The sequence below is a fragment of the Lynx rufus genome, unplaced genomic scaffold (assembly GCF_022079265.1).
Source record: "Lynx rufus isolate CCGP_SWC_20201006 ecotype Redwood Valley unplaced genomic scaffold, mLynRuf1.p SCAF_25, whole genome shotgun sequence".
Lineage (NCBI taxonomy): Eukaryota > Metazoa > Chordata > Mammalia > Carnivora > Felidae > Lynx > Lynx rufus.
In genome coordinates this window covers 14,219,102-14,237,760 of record NW_025814840.1, presented here as the reverse complement: position 1 = coordinate 14,237,760, position 18,659 = coordinate 14,219,102, and the positions used below count along the sequence as shown (strand labels likewise).

General features: G+C 40.2%; 1 protein-coding gene across 2 annotated transcripts in view; it reads left to right on the top strand.

Moving 5' to 3' along the window:
* SLC35F3 (solute carrier family 35 member F3) overlaps positions 1–18,659 on the top strand; it is a 399,741-nt gene that overhangs the window by 368,997 nt on the left and 12,085 nt on the right. For both annotated transcript variants that reach the window (XM_047088787.1, XM_047088788.1), the window contains one exon: positions 16,804–17,023. In XM_047088787.1, the coding sequence (XP_046944743.1) occupies positions 16,804–17,023 (220 nt within the window). The remainder of the gene's footprint in view (positions 1–16,803; positions 17,024–18,659) is intronic.

The following is an 18,659-nucleotide window of genomic DNA, read 5'->3' as shown; positions in this document are numbered from 1 at the left end:
TATTTCATCATGAGTAAGACTTCTTTTCTCCTTTCAGATTTTTCTTTTACATTGTTTTATGTTTTTAAAAATTGCTTTAAGAAAGCAAATAAAATGTTTTACAAAGTTAATATTTTTAAAAGCCCATTGTAGAGATAAAGAATCCAATTGGATTGTTTCTTGAAATTAAAGGGCAGCCTCCTATTGGCCCTGAACTTAGGTTTTCTTTTAATTGAATATTTGCCTTTATCTCTCATTCCTCTTTACCAGATAGAGTAGGCACACACCATAGGGCACAAGCCATCCCCCAATGCCTGTATCCGTTCATAATGATTCTTTAATTAGGGCCCATCAAAGATGAATAATTATTTTACGTCTTTAATCACACTGCAGATAAGCTTATCAGTTTACTATATAATTAAATTATATGTAAATATCTGTATGGCAAAAAAAAAAAAGTATCCACTTATGTTGACTCTGAATAGGCTCTTTCCAGAAGGCACAAACCTGTTATGGTGGTTGACTTTGAGGAGAACTGGGGATTGGGAGTTAGGAGTGAGAGATAGTTAATTTTTAGGATCCTTCTATAATCCAAGTTGGTTTTCTTACCATATGGAAGAAGTTTAAGAATGGTAACTGAAGCAAAACAATTATTAGGATTAGACTGTTGATCTACCTTAACTCTGACCTCAACCCCCATGATTAGGTTGCTTTTGGTTTTTCCAGTTCCGGGGGTGAGGTCAGTGTTTCAAAACTGTTTTTCTGTTCTGTGATTGTATCTTCTCTCCTTTTCTGACTTTCTGAGGAGGTTCCAGACTTTGTCAGAGACTCTTCTGTTTTGAGGGCTTGGCTCCCCTTGCTGCAAACCTAATTAGCTCTTTTTTTTTCTTCTTCTCAAATGCTTTTCTTTTTTATAATGATGAAGGAGCTTTTTGTTCTCATGAACCTCATTTTGGCTAAAAGAAGTAACTTCTAGGCAAAAAGTCCTACCTTAGGGAACAAGATACATCTTTGATTTAGGACACTCCTAACCTCCCTTGAGGGTGCTCTACTCCCACAAAATGGCAACACACCCAAGCTCTGGAAGATGAACTGGAGCTTCCTCAGGGCTTCACTCTCGTTGCTTTCCTGTCTCCTGTGTGATAGTTGCAAAACTATGACAGACATCACCTTTAAATGCGTTCATAGGGTGGATACCTACGCACCTGTTTGGGATTAATCTTTTTGTTGAAAGTGAATGTTGGCAATGGACTAGAAAGTGAGATCCTGTCCATGTTTTCTTAGGGATACACTGACCTGATGGTTTGTATTTTTTAATGAATGACCATAGCTTAGCTCAAGAACTGCCCTTAAAGTACTTTCACGGTGAGGCAGCTTTAAGGAATTCCAGATGAAATCTTTTTTCTTTTTTTTTCTAAAATTTTGATCAACCTAATTTGTAAAGAGGCCATGAGCAGTAAGCATATTGCCTTTCGGTCACAGAGTGAGTAGGTGTCAGATTTCTTCTCTGTTCTTAGAAGCTTGCCCAACCCACTCGGCTTTTTCTGTGATGCCTCTGTTCTCGAAAGTAGGTAGACTTTCGTTCATCTGCTGATGAAGGACCATAGAGGACCTATGAAGCAGGTCCTCTTCCAGTGTAACAGGAAAGCTGGCCTCTGTCCATAGGGCTGTGTGTCCATCCCACCTACCGCATGCCAAGGGATTCTGGCATTTCCCAAAGTCTCCTTGGGAGGCTATGGTAGAAATGCAGTTCTGTTTCAAGACAAATTTCCTTCCCTTGTGGTTCTCAGAGATCATCTGAACCTGTTGCTGAGTAATGCTTTGGGAATTTCTCCTGCATCTCTATGTCCCCACCTACCCCCTGCCCACCCCCAACTACTGCTCTGTTGATTCACTATTTTGATTTTTCAGAACCTATTTTGATTTCTTCCTTATCATGGTTTCCTAGATTTTTTTAATTCTTTGATTAGTTACCAACTTCTAATTCTTCCATTTACTTATTCGTTTTCATGTCTTCTGAGCCAGAACTCACACAGTGAGCTGTCTTTTGCATATCAAATATATTTAAGGGGTGCCTGGTGGCTCAGTCAGTTAAGTGCCCAACTCTTGATTTTGGCTCAGGCCACAATCTCATGGTTTGTGAGTTTGAGTCCCGCATCAGGCTCTGTGCTGACAATGTGGAGCCTGCTTGGGGTTCTTTCTCTCCCTCTCTCCCTGTCCCTCCCCTATTCGTGCACGCATTTTCTCTGTCTCTCTCTCTCAAAATAAATAAATAAACTTAAAAAAAATGTATTTAAATGACATTTTATCTCGACTGACCATATGCTTTAAGACCTACGAAAGGATGAGGTGCCTGGGTGGCGCAGTCGGTTAAGCGTCCGACTTCAGCCAGGTCACGATCTCGCGGTCCGTGAGTTCGAGCCCCGCGTCAGGCTCTGGGCTGATGGCTCAGAGCCTGGAGCCTGTTTCCGATTCTGTGTCTCCCTCTCTCTCTGCCCCTCCCCCGTTCATGCTCTGTCTCTCTCTGTCCCAAAAATAAATAAACGTTGAAAAAAAAAATTAAAAAAAAAAAAAAAGACCTACGAAAGGAAAGAGAAAAAAGGTATAACTGGGATTATGGTACTAATTTTGCTATGGTAATATCTCCAATCATTATTTTTATTTTCAACAAATTTGGTTAGTATTTGTGACTCAAGGGAAGCCCCAATTAGTCATTTAGTTTAATTGTGTGTGCCTATATATATAGGCATATATATACACATATGTGTGTGTGTGTGTGTATGTGTGTGTGTGTGTGTGTGTGTATATATATATATATATATATATATATATATATATGTTAAGTTTATTTATTTATTTTGAGAGAGAGAGAGAGAATAGGAGAGAGGGAAACCCCCAAGCAGGCTCCACACTGTCAGTGCAGAGCCCAACATGGGGTTTGAACTCATGAACCATGAGATCATGACCTGAGCTGAAATCAAGAGTTGGATGCTTAAATGACTGAGCCACCCAGGTGCCCCCACTATATTTTTTATTTTATACATTATTCAGTCTCTTTTTCTATCTTTGTACATAAATCTATTATATTTTTGATCACCTACCATATATGTGTGTGTCCCTGAACTTGAATAATATATTGTATCACCACCAGTATATACTAAATGCATATTTTATTACAAGCTATGGACAGAGATGGTGGGGGTCAAAAACATTGGCTGATGGAATTATTCTTAATGAGCCTGACAGGAAGAACTTAGTACAGAGATTTGGGCTGTAGGTACAAAAGCAGGCCAGAGCTGCTCAACACAGAGAGAGATCCAGAAGAAAATCAATAGTGTTTCTATCTAATGCTCAAGACTGGGTTTGCTCCCTAGGGTTCTAATCTATCTCCTGAGCTTCCTGCCCTGGCACTGAATCACATTTCCCTGGCACCGTGCTATGGTTTTAACAGTGGACCCTTTAGAAACCAGCATTAATTGGTTTCTGACCTGGAGGTCCTTACAAAATGTATGAGTCTGTGTGCCCCAGGGACTCTGTGTATCTCCCAGAGCCATCTACACTGTTTGCACCAAACTTCTTGGGTTGTTCCAGCTCCTGCGAATATAAATGTAGCCAATGTGTTTGCCTCACATTTTTCTTCTAGAATGTGAGGTATTTATCATGTTTTCTGTTAACAAGTACTATCCTAATGGCTTATATGTGAGGGTAGTTCTTGGACAGGAACAAAGTTTAGAGTCTGGTTTCTCACCTTGGAATTGAGTTACTTGAAATGCCTTAGCATCTGCAGAAGTGATATTCCCTCTAATCTTACCCCCCGACACACACACCACCTACTTCTTTCAGGGGCTACAGTTGGACATAATCAATTAAAATGAATATTTCCCTTTCCACCTTTATGACTGGTAGTTGGAATCCTAGTCTTCAGAAACAAATCACTCTAGAATTTTCTTAAGCAACATGAAATGAAACTAAAACACCAATTTTCACAGTATCTTTCAGTGGATTAAATAACCAGGTCCTGGAAGTGACAAGATATTAAATTATCTGGACTCCAATTTAAGGAGTCCTATCTTTGATAATCTATAGTCACCTGGCTTAAAGGTGGCATTAGCTATGTCACATTTAAGCCATTTAAGCCATGGCTGTTTCTATAAAATTTGCCTTCAGGCAATTGTCTTTTTTACCCCTGTCTTAATTTTAAATATTTTAATACAATGAGCAAGACAAACACACATACATCAAGAAAGTAACGCACACATAAATACACACACAGAGAGCTTAGAACCACTTTCACATTTCTTTACATTAATTCTCTGAGAATACCAATGTTCCTGGCATAGCCAGGAATAGGATGACACTTAAAACTAAGAATGGAGGAGATCTATAGGTGTTTTCCCCCTTTAAAACTAATTTTTTGGATATGAGTTACATTAGAGAATTGGGAGTATACACACAGTTGAGATAGCTGGTATTTTGGGCCTCATACCCCCAAATTCTAATTCAGCCATCTGGTGTGGAAACAAGGATTCTCTTTGTCAACAAATGTTTATAGAATGCTTATGATGCACCAGGCATTGATCTAGGCACTGGGAACTCAGCAGTAAATAAAACAAAGTTTCTGCCTTAATGGTGCTCATATTTTGGTGGAAGAACAAAGACAATAAAAAAATGGAAACATAGGTGCACCTGGGTGGCTCAGTCAGTTAAGCATCCGACTTCAGCTCAGGTCATCATCTCACAGTTTGTGAGTTTGAGCCCTCGTCAGACTCTGTGTTCACAGCTCAGAGCCTGGAACCTGCTTCTGATTCTGGGGCTTCCTCTGTCTCTGCCCCTTCCCCCACCTCAAAAATAAATAAAATTAAAAGAGAAAGACAGATACCATATGTTTTCACTCTTATGTGGATCCTGAGAAACTTAACAGAAGACCATGGGGGAGGGGAAGAAAACAAAAAGTTAGAGAGGGAGGGAGCCAAACCATAAGAGACTCTTAAAAACTGAGAATAAACTGAAGGTTGGTGGGGAGTGGGAGGGAGAGGAGGGTGGGTGATGGGCATTGAGGAGGACACCTGTTGGGAGGAGCACTGGGTGTTGTATGGAAACCAATTTGACGATAAATTTCATAAAAAAATAAATAAATAAAAGAACTGCAAATCATTCTGTAAACACGAACAGTTATAAAAATAATTTTTAAAAATTTTAAAGTAAACATATAGCATGTCAGAGAGTGTGAACCCAAGTGATAAAGAAATGAGGGGGATTGAGATAGTGATTTCACTATGGGTTTGGGAAGACCTCTCTGACATTTGAGCAGAGACCTGAAGGGGTGAGGGAGAGAACCATGGCAAATCTTCCCTATTTACATATTTTACTCTGAATAAAATGGGAAGCCAGTGGAAGTTTCTGAGCAAAGGAATAGCATGATCTGACTTACATTTTAAAAGAGGGAAACAAAAATAGAAATGGCGATGATAATCTTTCTGAGATATGATGGTGGCTCAGACCAGGATGATAAGTGCACCAGGTGTTATAATGTTCCTCAGATACACTTTCAGAAACAGCAATCTAGAGAACTGCCTCCCAAATCTGGATGTACATCAGAATCTCCTAAGCATCGTTTAAAAATATAAATCCCTGTTCCCCATTCCAAACCTACTGGAACAAAATCTCTGGAGTGGGCCCAAGAATCATCAGTTTGACACCAGTGTGGCTAATTTATCATCACCTACCCAGGGCTATTTCAGAACATCCTCAAAGCCTCTAAATGTTAATAGCTTAACAAGGGAGATAGTTCTATAACAAAATATCAATCCTTCCTCCATAAAGAATTCTAAAACTTGGGGAAAATACCTTAAAAAATTGTTTGAAGGCATAGAGAACAACCTGTACAGCCAGGACTTGAAGCACCAAGATCTCAGAGTAAAAGGGAACACATGAAGGGAAGCTTACATTTTCTGGTTCTTTTCCCTTTTGAAAAATTAACAGAGTGGATTATAGAAGCCAAACAGAAATTAACAGCATAGAGCTTACAGCAGTCATTGGGATAGGAATATAAAATTAGGAATTCAAGGCTGCCAAGGTAGCCATGGGTTGGGATTGATTCAGGATCCCAGGAAAAAAGAAAAAAGGTCAGAAGTGAACCTGACTTTCATGTGCAGTTATCCCCCCAAAGCATTATCTGATTCCTGAGATATGCATGTTTGTAGCTAGAACCAAGTAGAAAATCAGCCACTGGGTCAAAAACTTCAGTAGTTTCATGGTCCTGGAGTGAAAAGTTGGGGTTCAAGCCCACAAAGCAGGAGATACTTTCAACTGAGACCAGTAAAAGAGCTGTGACCTAAGAGTAAGGGAGGAAAATGGAAATTGGCTAGCATCAATTAGCCAAGGTGATCTTCATACCAGAAGAAATTAAATCTACACTAGAAGAAGAAAGCATCGTCCACAGCCTTAAAATTTTCCATATGTAGTCTGTCATCAATCAAAAATAATACAGGTTGCCAAGAAACAGGTGACCAAAACCTAAGAAAAAAATAAAATAGGCGTTAGAAACAGATTCAGAGATGTTCTAGATTTTGGAGTATCAGGTACACACACACCATAAAATAACTGATTAATATGTTCAAGGGAATGCTGAACATATGAAAAATTTCACCAGAGAAATAAAAATCTATGAAAAATAATCAAATGAAAATTCTAGAACTGAAAAATACAACAGAAGTCAAGGATCTGTTCATGAGTTTAACAACAGATTAGACACAACAAAAGAGGAATCTGTAAAATGGAAAAATAGGTCAGTTACAAATAAGATTGAAAAAAGGGGGGATGGAAAATACAAAAAGAAGTACAAGATGCATAAAGAGAACAGTGGAAAGGTCTGGTGTGTGTATAATTGGAGTACCAGGAGTAGAGGGAAAAGTATGAGTATATTGGCCAAGAATTCTCCAAAATTGATGAAAGACATCAAGCCACAGAGTCAAGATTTAGAAATCTCAAACCAAAAAAAAAAAAAAAAAAAATACGGATAAAAGAAAACCACACCTATTATCGTCATAGCAAATCTGTTAAAAACCAAAGTAAATAACAAAATCTTTAAAGAAACTAGGAAAAATGAGATTATTATCAAAAGATCAAAAGACGTATTAACAAACGGACAATTGATTTCTCAACAGAAAAACTGAAAGCTGGAAGACAATGGAATTATTTCTTCAAAGGGCAGAAATTATATGACTGTCAATCTAGAATCCTAAATCCAGTGAAAATGTCCTTAAATAGTGAAAGCAAAATAAAGATATTTTAATACAAACAGACCAATAGTAGAAAAAAAATACTTAAAGGGACTCTTAAGGCAGAAGGAACAATCCAGATGGAAGTATAATTCAGAAAAGAATGATAAACTTTAAGAAGAGCAAATATGTGGTAAAATATAAATGGATACTCTCTAAATTCATAAAACCACTCAATGTCTATCAACTGAAGAATGAGTAAATTGTGGTAAATTCATAAAGTAGATACTATAAAGCAACTGAATTACAGCTACCTACAACTAAAATCTCTCAGACATCATACTGAGTAAGAGAAACCAGACACAAAAGAATAAATATAACGTGTGGTTCTATCTTTATAAAGGAAAAGTAAACTATTATGACAGAACTCTCCATAATGATTATATTTAGAGGGCAGGAAATGACTAAGAGAGGCCACAGGGGAAGATTCTAGGGTGCTGGTATATTCTATATCTTGATAGAGATGGTGTTATGTGTATAATTTTTCTTTATAAAAATTAATCAGACTGTATACTTTAATCTTTGTGCACTTAAAGAAATACATGTAGTATTTCATTTTTTAAATTTTTTTCTGAAAAAGAAAGAGAATAAAACAGTTACATTTATAATACCATCAAAAAGGATAAATTACTTAGAAGCAAACAACCCAGGAAGTGAAAGGTGTCTATATGGAAAACTACAAAATGTTCCTAAAAGAAATTAAGACACAAAATGGGTGAAAAGACATCACCCATCATTTAGTGTTTGTGCATTGATTGAAAGACTTAATATTGATAGATATCAGTACTACCCAAAGCAATCTAGAGGTTTAAAGTAATCCCTACCGAAATTCCAAGAGCATTTTTTTCAGAAATAGAATAATCCATCCTAAAATTAATATAGAATCTCAAGGAATGCAAAATAGCCAAAATAATGTTGAAAGAAAAGAATAAAGTTTGAGGTTGCACATTTCTTGATTTCAAAACATTATAAAGCTATAGTAATCAAAACTGACAAGAAGTGTGATACTGGAATAAAGACAGATTTATAGACCAATGAAATAGAATAGAGAACCCAGAAATAAACCCTGACATACATGGTTAATGATTTTTGACAAGAATACTAAGATCATTCAATGGGAAAGGACAGTCTTTTCAACAAATAGTGCTAGGAAAGATGGGTATTCAAATGCAAAAGAATAAAGTTGGATGCTAATTTTACATGATACACAAAAATTAACTCAAAATGGATCAAATATCTAAATGTAAGAGCTGATACTATAAAACTCTTAAAACATAAGGACAAAAGTTTATAAATTGTGTTTGGCAACGATTTCTTGGATATGACACCAAAAGCATAGGCAACAAAAGTAAAAATAAATTGGATTATATTAAAATTAAAAACTTTTGCACAGTAAAGGACATAACAGAGTGAAATGGTATGGGAGAAAACACTTGCAAATCATATATCTGATAAGGGGTTAATATCCAGAATATATAAAGAACTCCTACAACTCAACAACAACAAAAACCAACAATTAAAAATAGACAAAGAACTTGAACAGACATTTCTCCAAAGATGATATACAAATAGCCAACAATCTCATGAAAAGATGCTCCAGATCATTAATTGTGAGGGAAATCATGAAGGAAATCAAAACCACGAGATACCACCTTACATCCATACAATCGCTACAATAAACATTAAAATTAAAAAAATATATGTTGATAAGGATGTGGAGAAATTGGAACCCTTGTGCACTTTTGGTGGAATATAAAATCATGTGGCCACTATGCAAAACACTATGGCCATTCCTCAAAAAATTGAAAGTAGAATTACCACGTGATCGAGAAGTTCTTCTTCAGGGTATATATACAAAAGAATTGAAATCAGGATCTCAAAGAGATATCTGTACAGTCATGTTCGTGACAGCATTATTCACAATAATTACAGTCAATAGTCTTAGACGATAGTCTTGACAATAGTCAAGAGGTGACACAACCCAAGCGTCCATCAGTGAATAAATGGGTAAACACAATGTTGGTATATCCATACAATGGTATATTATTCAGCCTTAAAAAGGAAAGAAATTCTTCCACATGGCACAACATAGATGAACCTTGAGGACATTATACTAAGTTAAATAAGCCAGTCACAAAAATACACATACCATATTGTCACACTTATACGAGGTCCTAGAGTAGTCAGAATTTACAGAGGCAGAAAGTAGAATGCTGTTTGCCAGCAGTTATGGGGAGGGAAGAATGGGGAGTTGTTAATGAGTGCAGGGTTTCAGTTTTGCAAGATGAAAAGAGTGCCGGAGATTGATTATACAATATGAATGTACTTAACACTATTGAACTACACTAAACAATGCTTAAAATCATAAATGTTATGTGGATTTTACCACAATTAAAAACATTTTTTAAAGCAAGAAAACAGAGAACTTTTGAATCCAAACTTAGCTGCACATGAGAATCGTTTGGAAATTTTAAAAAATACAGAGCAGTCACATTTTAATGCAAATTTGCAATAACAAAATGTAAGTATGACTAATGATTCATTTATGCATAAAATTTCAAATAATGTGACTCTCTTGAGAGTTTAAATGTTAAATAAGAATCACAATATCAGCTCTGGGAGGCCAAGGGAACTATAAATGCCAGGTGGCAGTGTTAACATTCGCTGGCAAACAGAAATACAGTATACTGTGGGAAAAACGAATCAAGATTTGTAAGTTTTGAACCATGGAATGTTGTCAAGAATGTAACCTTTCTGTAAACAGCACCATTCTCTATAGGATTCTAGGCTCCTTACTAGACAATTTGATCAAGTATATCTAGGGTTGAATCCAAGCAATCTTTTTTTTTATATTTATTTTTTATATTTATTTTTTCTGAGACAGAGACAGCATGAGCAGGGGAGGGGCAAAGAGAAAGGGAGCGAGAGAATCCCAAGCGGGCTCCATACCATTCAGCACAGAGCCCAACAATGACGTGGGGCTTGATCTCACAAACCATGACCCAAGCTGAAATTCGGAGCTGGATGCTCAAGTGACTGAGCCACCCAGGAACCCCCAGGTAATCCGTATTTTTAAAGGATCCCTTAGATTTCTAAGACTAATGGTGTGTATGTAGATAGAGATAGAGAGAGATTATGTCTTAGGCTATGAGGATATAAGATGAAGCAAAAATATAATGACCACAAGGAGCTTATTTTTTAATGAAGAAGTCAGATGATGAAATAAATGGTTACAGTAAAGTACAGTTACAACGGAGGGTACCGTATGTGTGATAAGGAGTATATGGCATTTGGGGAGCACATATCAGGCACACTTCACTGAAGGGGTGTATGAACTGGTACCCAGTGGATGGGAAGAAACCAACCAAAGAAAGAGGGGGAAAGTAAGAGTGTTTCAGTGAAAGGAAATGGAGAATGGGTTGAGACCTAGAGCAGAGAAAGAAAAAACGTGAATTCAGAGAACTGAAGTGAGTTCAAGGTGAGTGAAGTTCAGAGTATGGGTGGGGAAGTAGTGATGGGTAAGTTAATGGATGGAATAAGGCCAGGTCAGGAAGGACTTGACAAGCCTTGTAGGGAAGCTTGGCCATTATCCTAAGAGAAAGCGAGGTGAGAGGAGAACCTCTCTGGCTGTAGCATGGAGAATGGAATGGATTGGAGAAGAGACAACAGTGGAGACAGAAGCTCAATTAGCTGTGGCAGCAGTGGTCCAAGTGAGAGGGGAAGACGCATGGGCCAGGGCAGTGGCCGTGGGAATGAGATATTTAGGAGAAATAATCTATAGGTCTTGGTGAATGAATTAGATGTGAAGAAGGGGGGACATTTTTAAAAATGATTCCCAAGTATATGTAGCCTGGGTAGAAATGTGAATCATGGTACCATGCCGTGGTTGAAGGTTGAGGGGGAAGATATCACATCCATTTGAGAAGGCCAGATTTGAGGTGTCTGGGATGTCCACCATGCAGATGGTATCCAGTAGAAGTGTCTTAACTAGAGATCACCAGCTGGGCTTTGAAACTAGAACAGTAGATGAGGTTGCTCAGTGACTGCAGGACAAAAAGAGGAGATAGAAGAAGAGAAATCTAGGAAAATACTGAAGAAGTCTTTCAGAGGAAGCTTTGGAAGTGGGCGGAGAGGTTCGAGGACACCAAGAGGAGTGTGCGGAGTTGGAAGTCAAGAAAGGTGCTTCAAGGAGGAATAGTGAACAACGTCAGAGGCTTCCGAGAGAAAGAGGAACATCCGAAGGTACCTGTTGGATGTAGCAGTGCAGAGCTCATTAGTTATCAGGCCAAGGGTCTGGGTGAGTGGTGGGAGCTGATGCTGGGTTAGTAAATGGAAGAGTGAGAGAGGTGGGTGTGGGGGACTTGAGTGCAGACAACCATTCTGAAGAATCTTGGCTCTGAAAGAGGGGATGAGGGAGGACGGGGGGCTGACAGGATGCTTGCTTTTGCTTTGGGGGGTATATTTTAAGGTTGGTGAGGCTTAGGCCTATCTAAATGGTGACAGAAAGGATCCAAAAGGAAGGGGGACCATTGAGAGTGTTCGCTGGGGAGTGAGCACAGGCTGCGGGCCTGGCTCCACCACTGACTGAACTTGAATACATCATTTAATCTGTCTGGGCCACAGCATCTTTATCTGTACCTTGCAGGGTTTCTCTGCAATTACGGTTTTCAAACTGCACTCCTCAGAACTGTCTGAGAGCACTCACATTTCAACTTCAGCCACAGCGACCTTGACCTCTCTTGCGTGTTTTTAAATAATGTTTTTTATTTTTAGCAATTTAATACATGTACATACTTTGAGAAAGCAAATGGTAGTAAAATAATTATTTTAAAAAAATTGCAGCCCCTGTCCATACCTCCTCACTCTCAGCCACTCCCAATTCTTGTGTTATTTATGCCAATTTATGTAAAATTCTTATCTCCGTGTTTCTCCCATGTAGACATCTATTGATTTCTGACCCCTCCTATACCCACTTGCCCTGATTCTGTTCCCGTCAACATAATGCTACCTCAACATTTGGTTAATAGTGTTTTCATTATTATAAGCATGCAAATAGTACCCGGAGACTGTCTCCTTTTATGAACAACTTGTCATTTCTCCTGCAGAAACATTTGCCTCTTTTGTCTCATTTACCCTGATTTCCAGTAATGATTGATATTTTTTCCTAAATCTCCTGCCATCTCAAAAACCTGCCAATATATTCCCTGTGCTGGTTTGATCAGAAGACTTCCCTGGAGATTCCATTTCCAGAGCCCCACGTGATCTGCCGTGGAGCCTCCTCCTGGGACTAGCTTTCACTCTTGCCTGTGTTGGAGCCATGCCTCCTGCTGCCATATCTTCTTTCTTGGTTTATACCCTTGTGTTGGTGCAGCCTGTCCTCTAATAGTAAGGGAGACTATGTTTTTGAGTACTGTATAACTGAAAATGTCTTTATCCTACTGTGCCATTTAATTGATGGTTGGCTGGTAACAGAATTTTGGCTCCCAAAAAACATTGCCCTTGAAAAATGTTAAAGTCATTATTGTATAGCTTCCATTTTGGTTTTTGAGATATCAGATGCTATTACAATTTGCTACCCCTTGGACCTATTTGGTTTTATTACTCTTGAGAGCTTTTACATTTTCTCTTTATCCCTTCATGTCACAATATGTGCCTTGTTTTGGTTCTTCCTTCAGTCAGTTTTCTTGATACTTGGTAGGCCCTTTTGTTATGAAGATTCATATCCTACATTTCTAAAAACATTTCTTGCATTATTTCTTTTGTAATTTTCTCCACTTCATTTTTTCCATTTTCCCTTTAGTCTAGAGTTTCTTTTAGTTTAATATTGGACCTCCTGGCTTGACCTTCTAATGTTACCTTCCTCCTCCTCCTCCTTCTCCTCCTCCTCCTTCTCTCTCTTTCTCTTTCCTCTCTCATGAGAGATTATCTTGGCTTTATGTGCAATTCTTCTATTTAATCTTTTTAGTTTAGCTATCCTTTATTTAATTTCCGAGATTGTCTCCTTTTTTATAGCCATTTGTTCTTGTATCATTGATATAATTTCTTCTCTTCTCTCTCCAGGGACATTCTCCCCCAACTCTAACTATAAATCCTACCTATCCTTGAATGTTCAGGTCAAAATCCGTATCTTGTGTGAGGCCTTGTCCAATCAGTTCAAATCTCTTCCTTAAACATGAATTCTATGGCACTGTTATATTCCACACCATCTAATACGTGATTAAATTTGCATTTCTTGCTGTTGAGGAAATCAGTTTTCTCTCCCTGATCGCACTCTAATATTCTCAAGACCAAGGAAGCACTGTTTACTTGTTCTTTATCAGCCAGAGTGCCTTGTCTAGAATTGTGAATACAACAAGTGATAAATAAGTGCTTATTGGTTTAAAAAAAATGGCCATCCTAATTCCACTGAGTCAGGCTGTCCTAGCTGGGTTATTCAAGAACAATGTTTTAGTGACTTTTATTGACTTTCCCATGAAACTCTCTACTTAGATTTCATAGAGAAAACACAACTTTCTTTTTTCACTATATTTCGTTGGTTTAGAAAATATCTAATAAATTAGGCAGTTGAAATAACCAAGAACAGTTGGCACAAGCAGGATTGGAAACAAACAACATCTAAATCTCTGCTAACACATGACTCAGTTGGTAGAAACCAAAGGGTTTGAGCTTGCTGGAGAATACCCTGCCAGCCTTGAGTACTTGGTCTGCCAAAGAAAGAAGGGCATTCAACTGTCATATCATTTAAGCAAAAACAAGTCAAGAGTCTCTACTATACTCTATTCTTTGTGTACCAAGAAGAGGTATCTGGAAGAAAAGAATTTGTGCTCATCATCTCTCTTGAGTCCCCTTGCAATCAAGGGTATATATACCTGACATAGATCAGTGCACAGCCTTTAGTCTTAAAACAGCACAAGTTGGGGCGCCTGGATGGCGCAGTCGGTTAAGCGTCCGACTGCAGCCAGGTCACGATCTCGCGGTCCGTGAGTTCGAGCCCCGCGTCGGGCTCTGGGCTGATGGCTCAGAGCCTGGAGCCTGTTTCCGATTCTGTGTCTCCCTCTCTCTCTGCCCCTCCCCCGTTCATGCTCTGTCTCTCTCTGTCCCAAAAATAAATAAACGTTGAAAAAAAAAAAAAAAACAGCACAAGTTTCACTGGCTCAGGGCCAATCATCTTGGTCTCCTTAGAACCCATCTTAGCTGTACTTCCCCAGCCATCAGTCCACAAAGGGCCAAAAGAACTCTACTGGGCTCAGAAATCTTGCCTTTTCCATCTCCAGGATGGATCCCCCTCCCCCACCACTTCTACAACCATCACACTTTGGAAGACTCACACATAGATTCTTTCTCTTTCCTTCTCTCATGAGAGATTATCTTGGCTTTATGTGCAATTCTTCTATTTAATCTTTTTAGTTTAGCTATCCTTTATTTAATTTCCAAGATTGTCTCCTTTTTTATAGCCATTTGTTCTTGTTTCATTGATATAATTTCTTCTCTTCTCTCTCCAAGGACATTCTCCAACTCTAACTATAAAACAGCACAAGTTTCACTGGCTCAGGGCCAATCATCTTGGTCTCCTTAGAACCTAGAGAGGACATAACGTGTCCAACTGACTTCGGATGGCCCCTGCCACAGCATGAATCATTTTTTATACTAGTGAGTCAGGGAAACTTAGAAATCCTACTTTCATTGTGCTCCCTTAAGAAGGGTAACCTCTAAGTAGAGTTAAAATTTGTACTTCCTGGGGCTCCTGGGTGGCTCAGTCGGTTAAGCATCCGACTTTGGCTTAGGTCATGATCTATGGTCTGTGGGCTTGAGCCCTGTGTCGGGCTCTGTGCTGACAGCTCAGAGCCTGGAGCCTGCTTCGGATTCTATGTCTCCCTCTCTCTCTGCCTCTCCCCCACTCGCATTGTCTCTCCCTCTCTCTGTATCAAAAATAAATAAACATTAAAAAAATTTTTTTAATTTGTATTTCCTATTGATCATGCTGAAAGGACTGACACCACTTTCTGGCTACTGTCAAACACAAACTTGAAGGAAGCCATCCCTGGGCATCACCCCTGAAGGAAAGAAGACTGTTCCATGCACAGGGACTCAAGAAAACCCCCTAGAAAAATTCCACTGAAATATTGTATGAAGATCATGAAGCAGCAGAAACATCAACCTATCAGATGAGAGCTTCGTCTGTATAAAGCCGCACTGGAATCAATTCAGCCGAATTGGTTTCATGGTAACTTTAGAAATTCAGACGTATTCCCCTGGTGGTGGTTTAGAAGCAACAGAGGCCCCTGAATTCAGTGAAAGAGCATGCGTTTCCCTGTCTCTTCTGTGGCGATCCCACAGTCAAGTCATGAGCGAAGGCGGATTGCATTTTGGATTAATGATAAGAACAAATTAAAATAAAAATCATGCCAAATCCCCTTTGATGCGTGCTCTTAATTTTTCTCCTCTCCTGCTGCATTTTAAATTTAAGTGGCATAGACTACAGCTATCCCCCCCCTTCCCCCACGCTGGGGTATTTCGCTTATTCTAGTTATTTCTTTTCTCTCACTCCTGTCCTCACTCGCTCATGCATCAGCTGCACTGGGCACAGTCTGTGTGCCTGGGCGCTGACGGCCATGGGATCCAGGCTCCTTGCCCACCCATCCCCTTGCCTGGCTGTCAGGGCAGCAGAGCAATGGCCTTGGCTCCCAGGCGGTCCTGGCAATAGCAGGCTGTCTGCAGACCAAGCCCCTCTCAGGGGGTAGATGTCCTCTCCATCTACCCCACGGCCTCCTCTGCTGTCTTCTTCTGTGTGTGGAAGGTTAGCTTTGTTTTTCTGACGTGGTTTTCCATACACTCATGGTCCTTTCCCCTGGAATCCAGAAGAGCATTCAAAAACCTCCTTCTATCGGTGGTTCCTCACCTCCCTCTCTGTTCTGCTGCTGAGCTCTTGAATCTGTGCCAGTTTCTTAGGTGGCATGGAGACATGAACTTCCACATGGCTGAAGGACAGACCCTAAAAAAGGCCTCATAGAGAAAATGCAGATAGTTAACACTAGTTGTATCATAGCCAAAATGTATTAGAGGCACCCAAGAAAGGACTGCCCCTGGCTGACCAGAGACAATTCCAGCTGGAGGCAAACTTTTTTAAAAATATGTTTTAGTGAGTTCTCTTCGAGTATTCTTCCCGCCCCCCCCCCCGCCCCCCTGAAAAGATCTAGTGACTTCCTTCTCTTAACAAGCAGGTAAAAGAATTCCTCAGTCAGTCGCCATGGAACTGGGCCTTCTTCAGATAAGCCCAACACTCCACTACCTTCTGTCTAGAACCATCAGTTCCAAACTTAGCATGAGCAGAAGGAATAATCATCTATGATGTCAGACCGTCGTGGGACATTGTCTCCAATGGACTAAAGCAATAGGTTGAAGAGCTATTTAATAGATGTTCCAGAAAACATAATAATAAGCAACCCCACCCCTTCCTCATCTGCTTTAAAAATGGGTATAGGGGAAAAAATGATCTGTCTCAACCCAAGAATATAATAACACTGCCTCTCTTTCCTTGTTTTAGGGAATGCTGTCGATTTTTTGGAGACAATGGCTTGACTTTGAAGGTGTTTTTTACCAAGGCAGCACCCTTTGGTGTTCTTTGGACACTCACAAACTACCTGTACTTACATGCAATAAAGAAAATAAACACTACGGATGTCTCCGTCTTATTCTGCTGCAACAAAGCTTTTGTGTTCTTGCTCTCATGGATCGTTCTCAGGGACAGGTTCATGGGAGTGAGGGTAAGTTCCTTATTCTCTGTCTTCCTCCCTCACTTGGTCATGTCAACCAAAACCTGCCCATTGGCTTGCTTACCTCCATGTGCTGCGTCATAAGCATAAACTGCTGACCACTTCCCTTCTGATTTGCAGCAGAAAAGGAGCCCCGGCAGAGGGCCTGGTTCTTGGTGCGCCTTGCAAACTCTCTTGCTTGCAAACCATACTAGACCAGCATTCATTAAAGCACCGTTCATTTCAAGCATTTCAGCAAGCATTCCCCAAAGTGTGTGCCAGTCGGGGACCCAACCTGGGGATGGGGATGCATTTCCTCTCTGCGTGCTTTCTCTCTCTCTCCTGGGCAGCAGTGCCCTGCAGCCTGGAGCTCTCTGCTAACCCTGTCGCTCTTTGCTTAGGACGCATCTGAAAGCCTGAGGATCCTTCCGCATCCACATATGCGCGCAGTCTTGGTAGACCCTCTGTCTGGACCGTGTGTACAAGCCAAAGTGGGCCGGATGCACTTAGGCTAAATCCAGACTGTGGAGGGCCGGTTTCATTTCCTTCACACCCCAGGCGAAGGGAGAGGGAAATTATATCCTGTGAATTACTTCTTGTTGTGAGATCCGAGACTTAGTAAATTCCGTCAAAATCTAGTCAACCTCAGCCAGTCAGATTTCCTAACGGTTGTGTGAAATATGATAGGTGCATTGTCAACTGTCAGCTGTAATAGCAAGGGACTCACCCTGAATGAAAGCACAAGGTGACAGTTCAGTTGACAGAGTCCTGGTGGCTTCTGCTCGCCTCCCTTTGGTGGCCAGGAGCTGATACTGCCCCATCACCTCCTTGCCACAAACAAGGACAAAAGGGGATTTGGCCACACGGCCCGTCCTCTTGTAGACAGGGCACATCGCTTACTCCTTCCTGCCCGTCGGGCCACGTGGGCCGGCCATGCAGCTGAGAGCCCTGTTGATGGGCAGCTCTGTGACCGTGAACCACACAGGCATCCAGCAAGGGGCAGGCTCCACTCCAGGTCCTCCACTTGTATCCTTTGCTCATTGTCCTGAGGACAATGACATCACCCTGATGGAGGATTCACACCCACCTAGTTACTCAAACAGCAGTGGGGACATGAGTCAACTGCTGAGTAGTATTTTTAGCTTGCAGTAGGGGGAAATTGTGTTTTGAGTCTCAGTGTTAATTTTGGAATTAAAACTCGCTCACTGTGCTACCACCCAGAAAAGCTTTCAGCAAATACATGATCTAATACCTCGCCACAAAAAACACAGGTGCTTCCAGCGGTAATCTGTCCAACAGCCTGCCTGCCTGGACTCTGCAGACTCCGATGTCCTGGAGCCCGTTGTGACTTCATTTGGCTGCCACATGCCAAGGGAATTCAGGAAACTCTTTGGCATGATTCTCATGTCCAAAGCAAATTCCAAATGAGACTCTGTTAATCGGGAAGAGAAACTTCAAGATGAATTCTGCACCAAAGCTGGATTTTTTTTTTTTTTTTGAGGTTAAGAGAAGTAGGCTGGAAAATACTTGAAACCCTCCTAGACCCGTAGAGAACAATGTGACATACCCAGATCTTTCCTTTGTTGCTATTCACGGATAGGAGGGTTTTCTCCCATGACATCCCTTGAACTATGATCTTGTCTAGCCG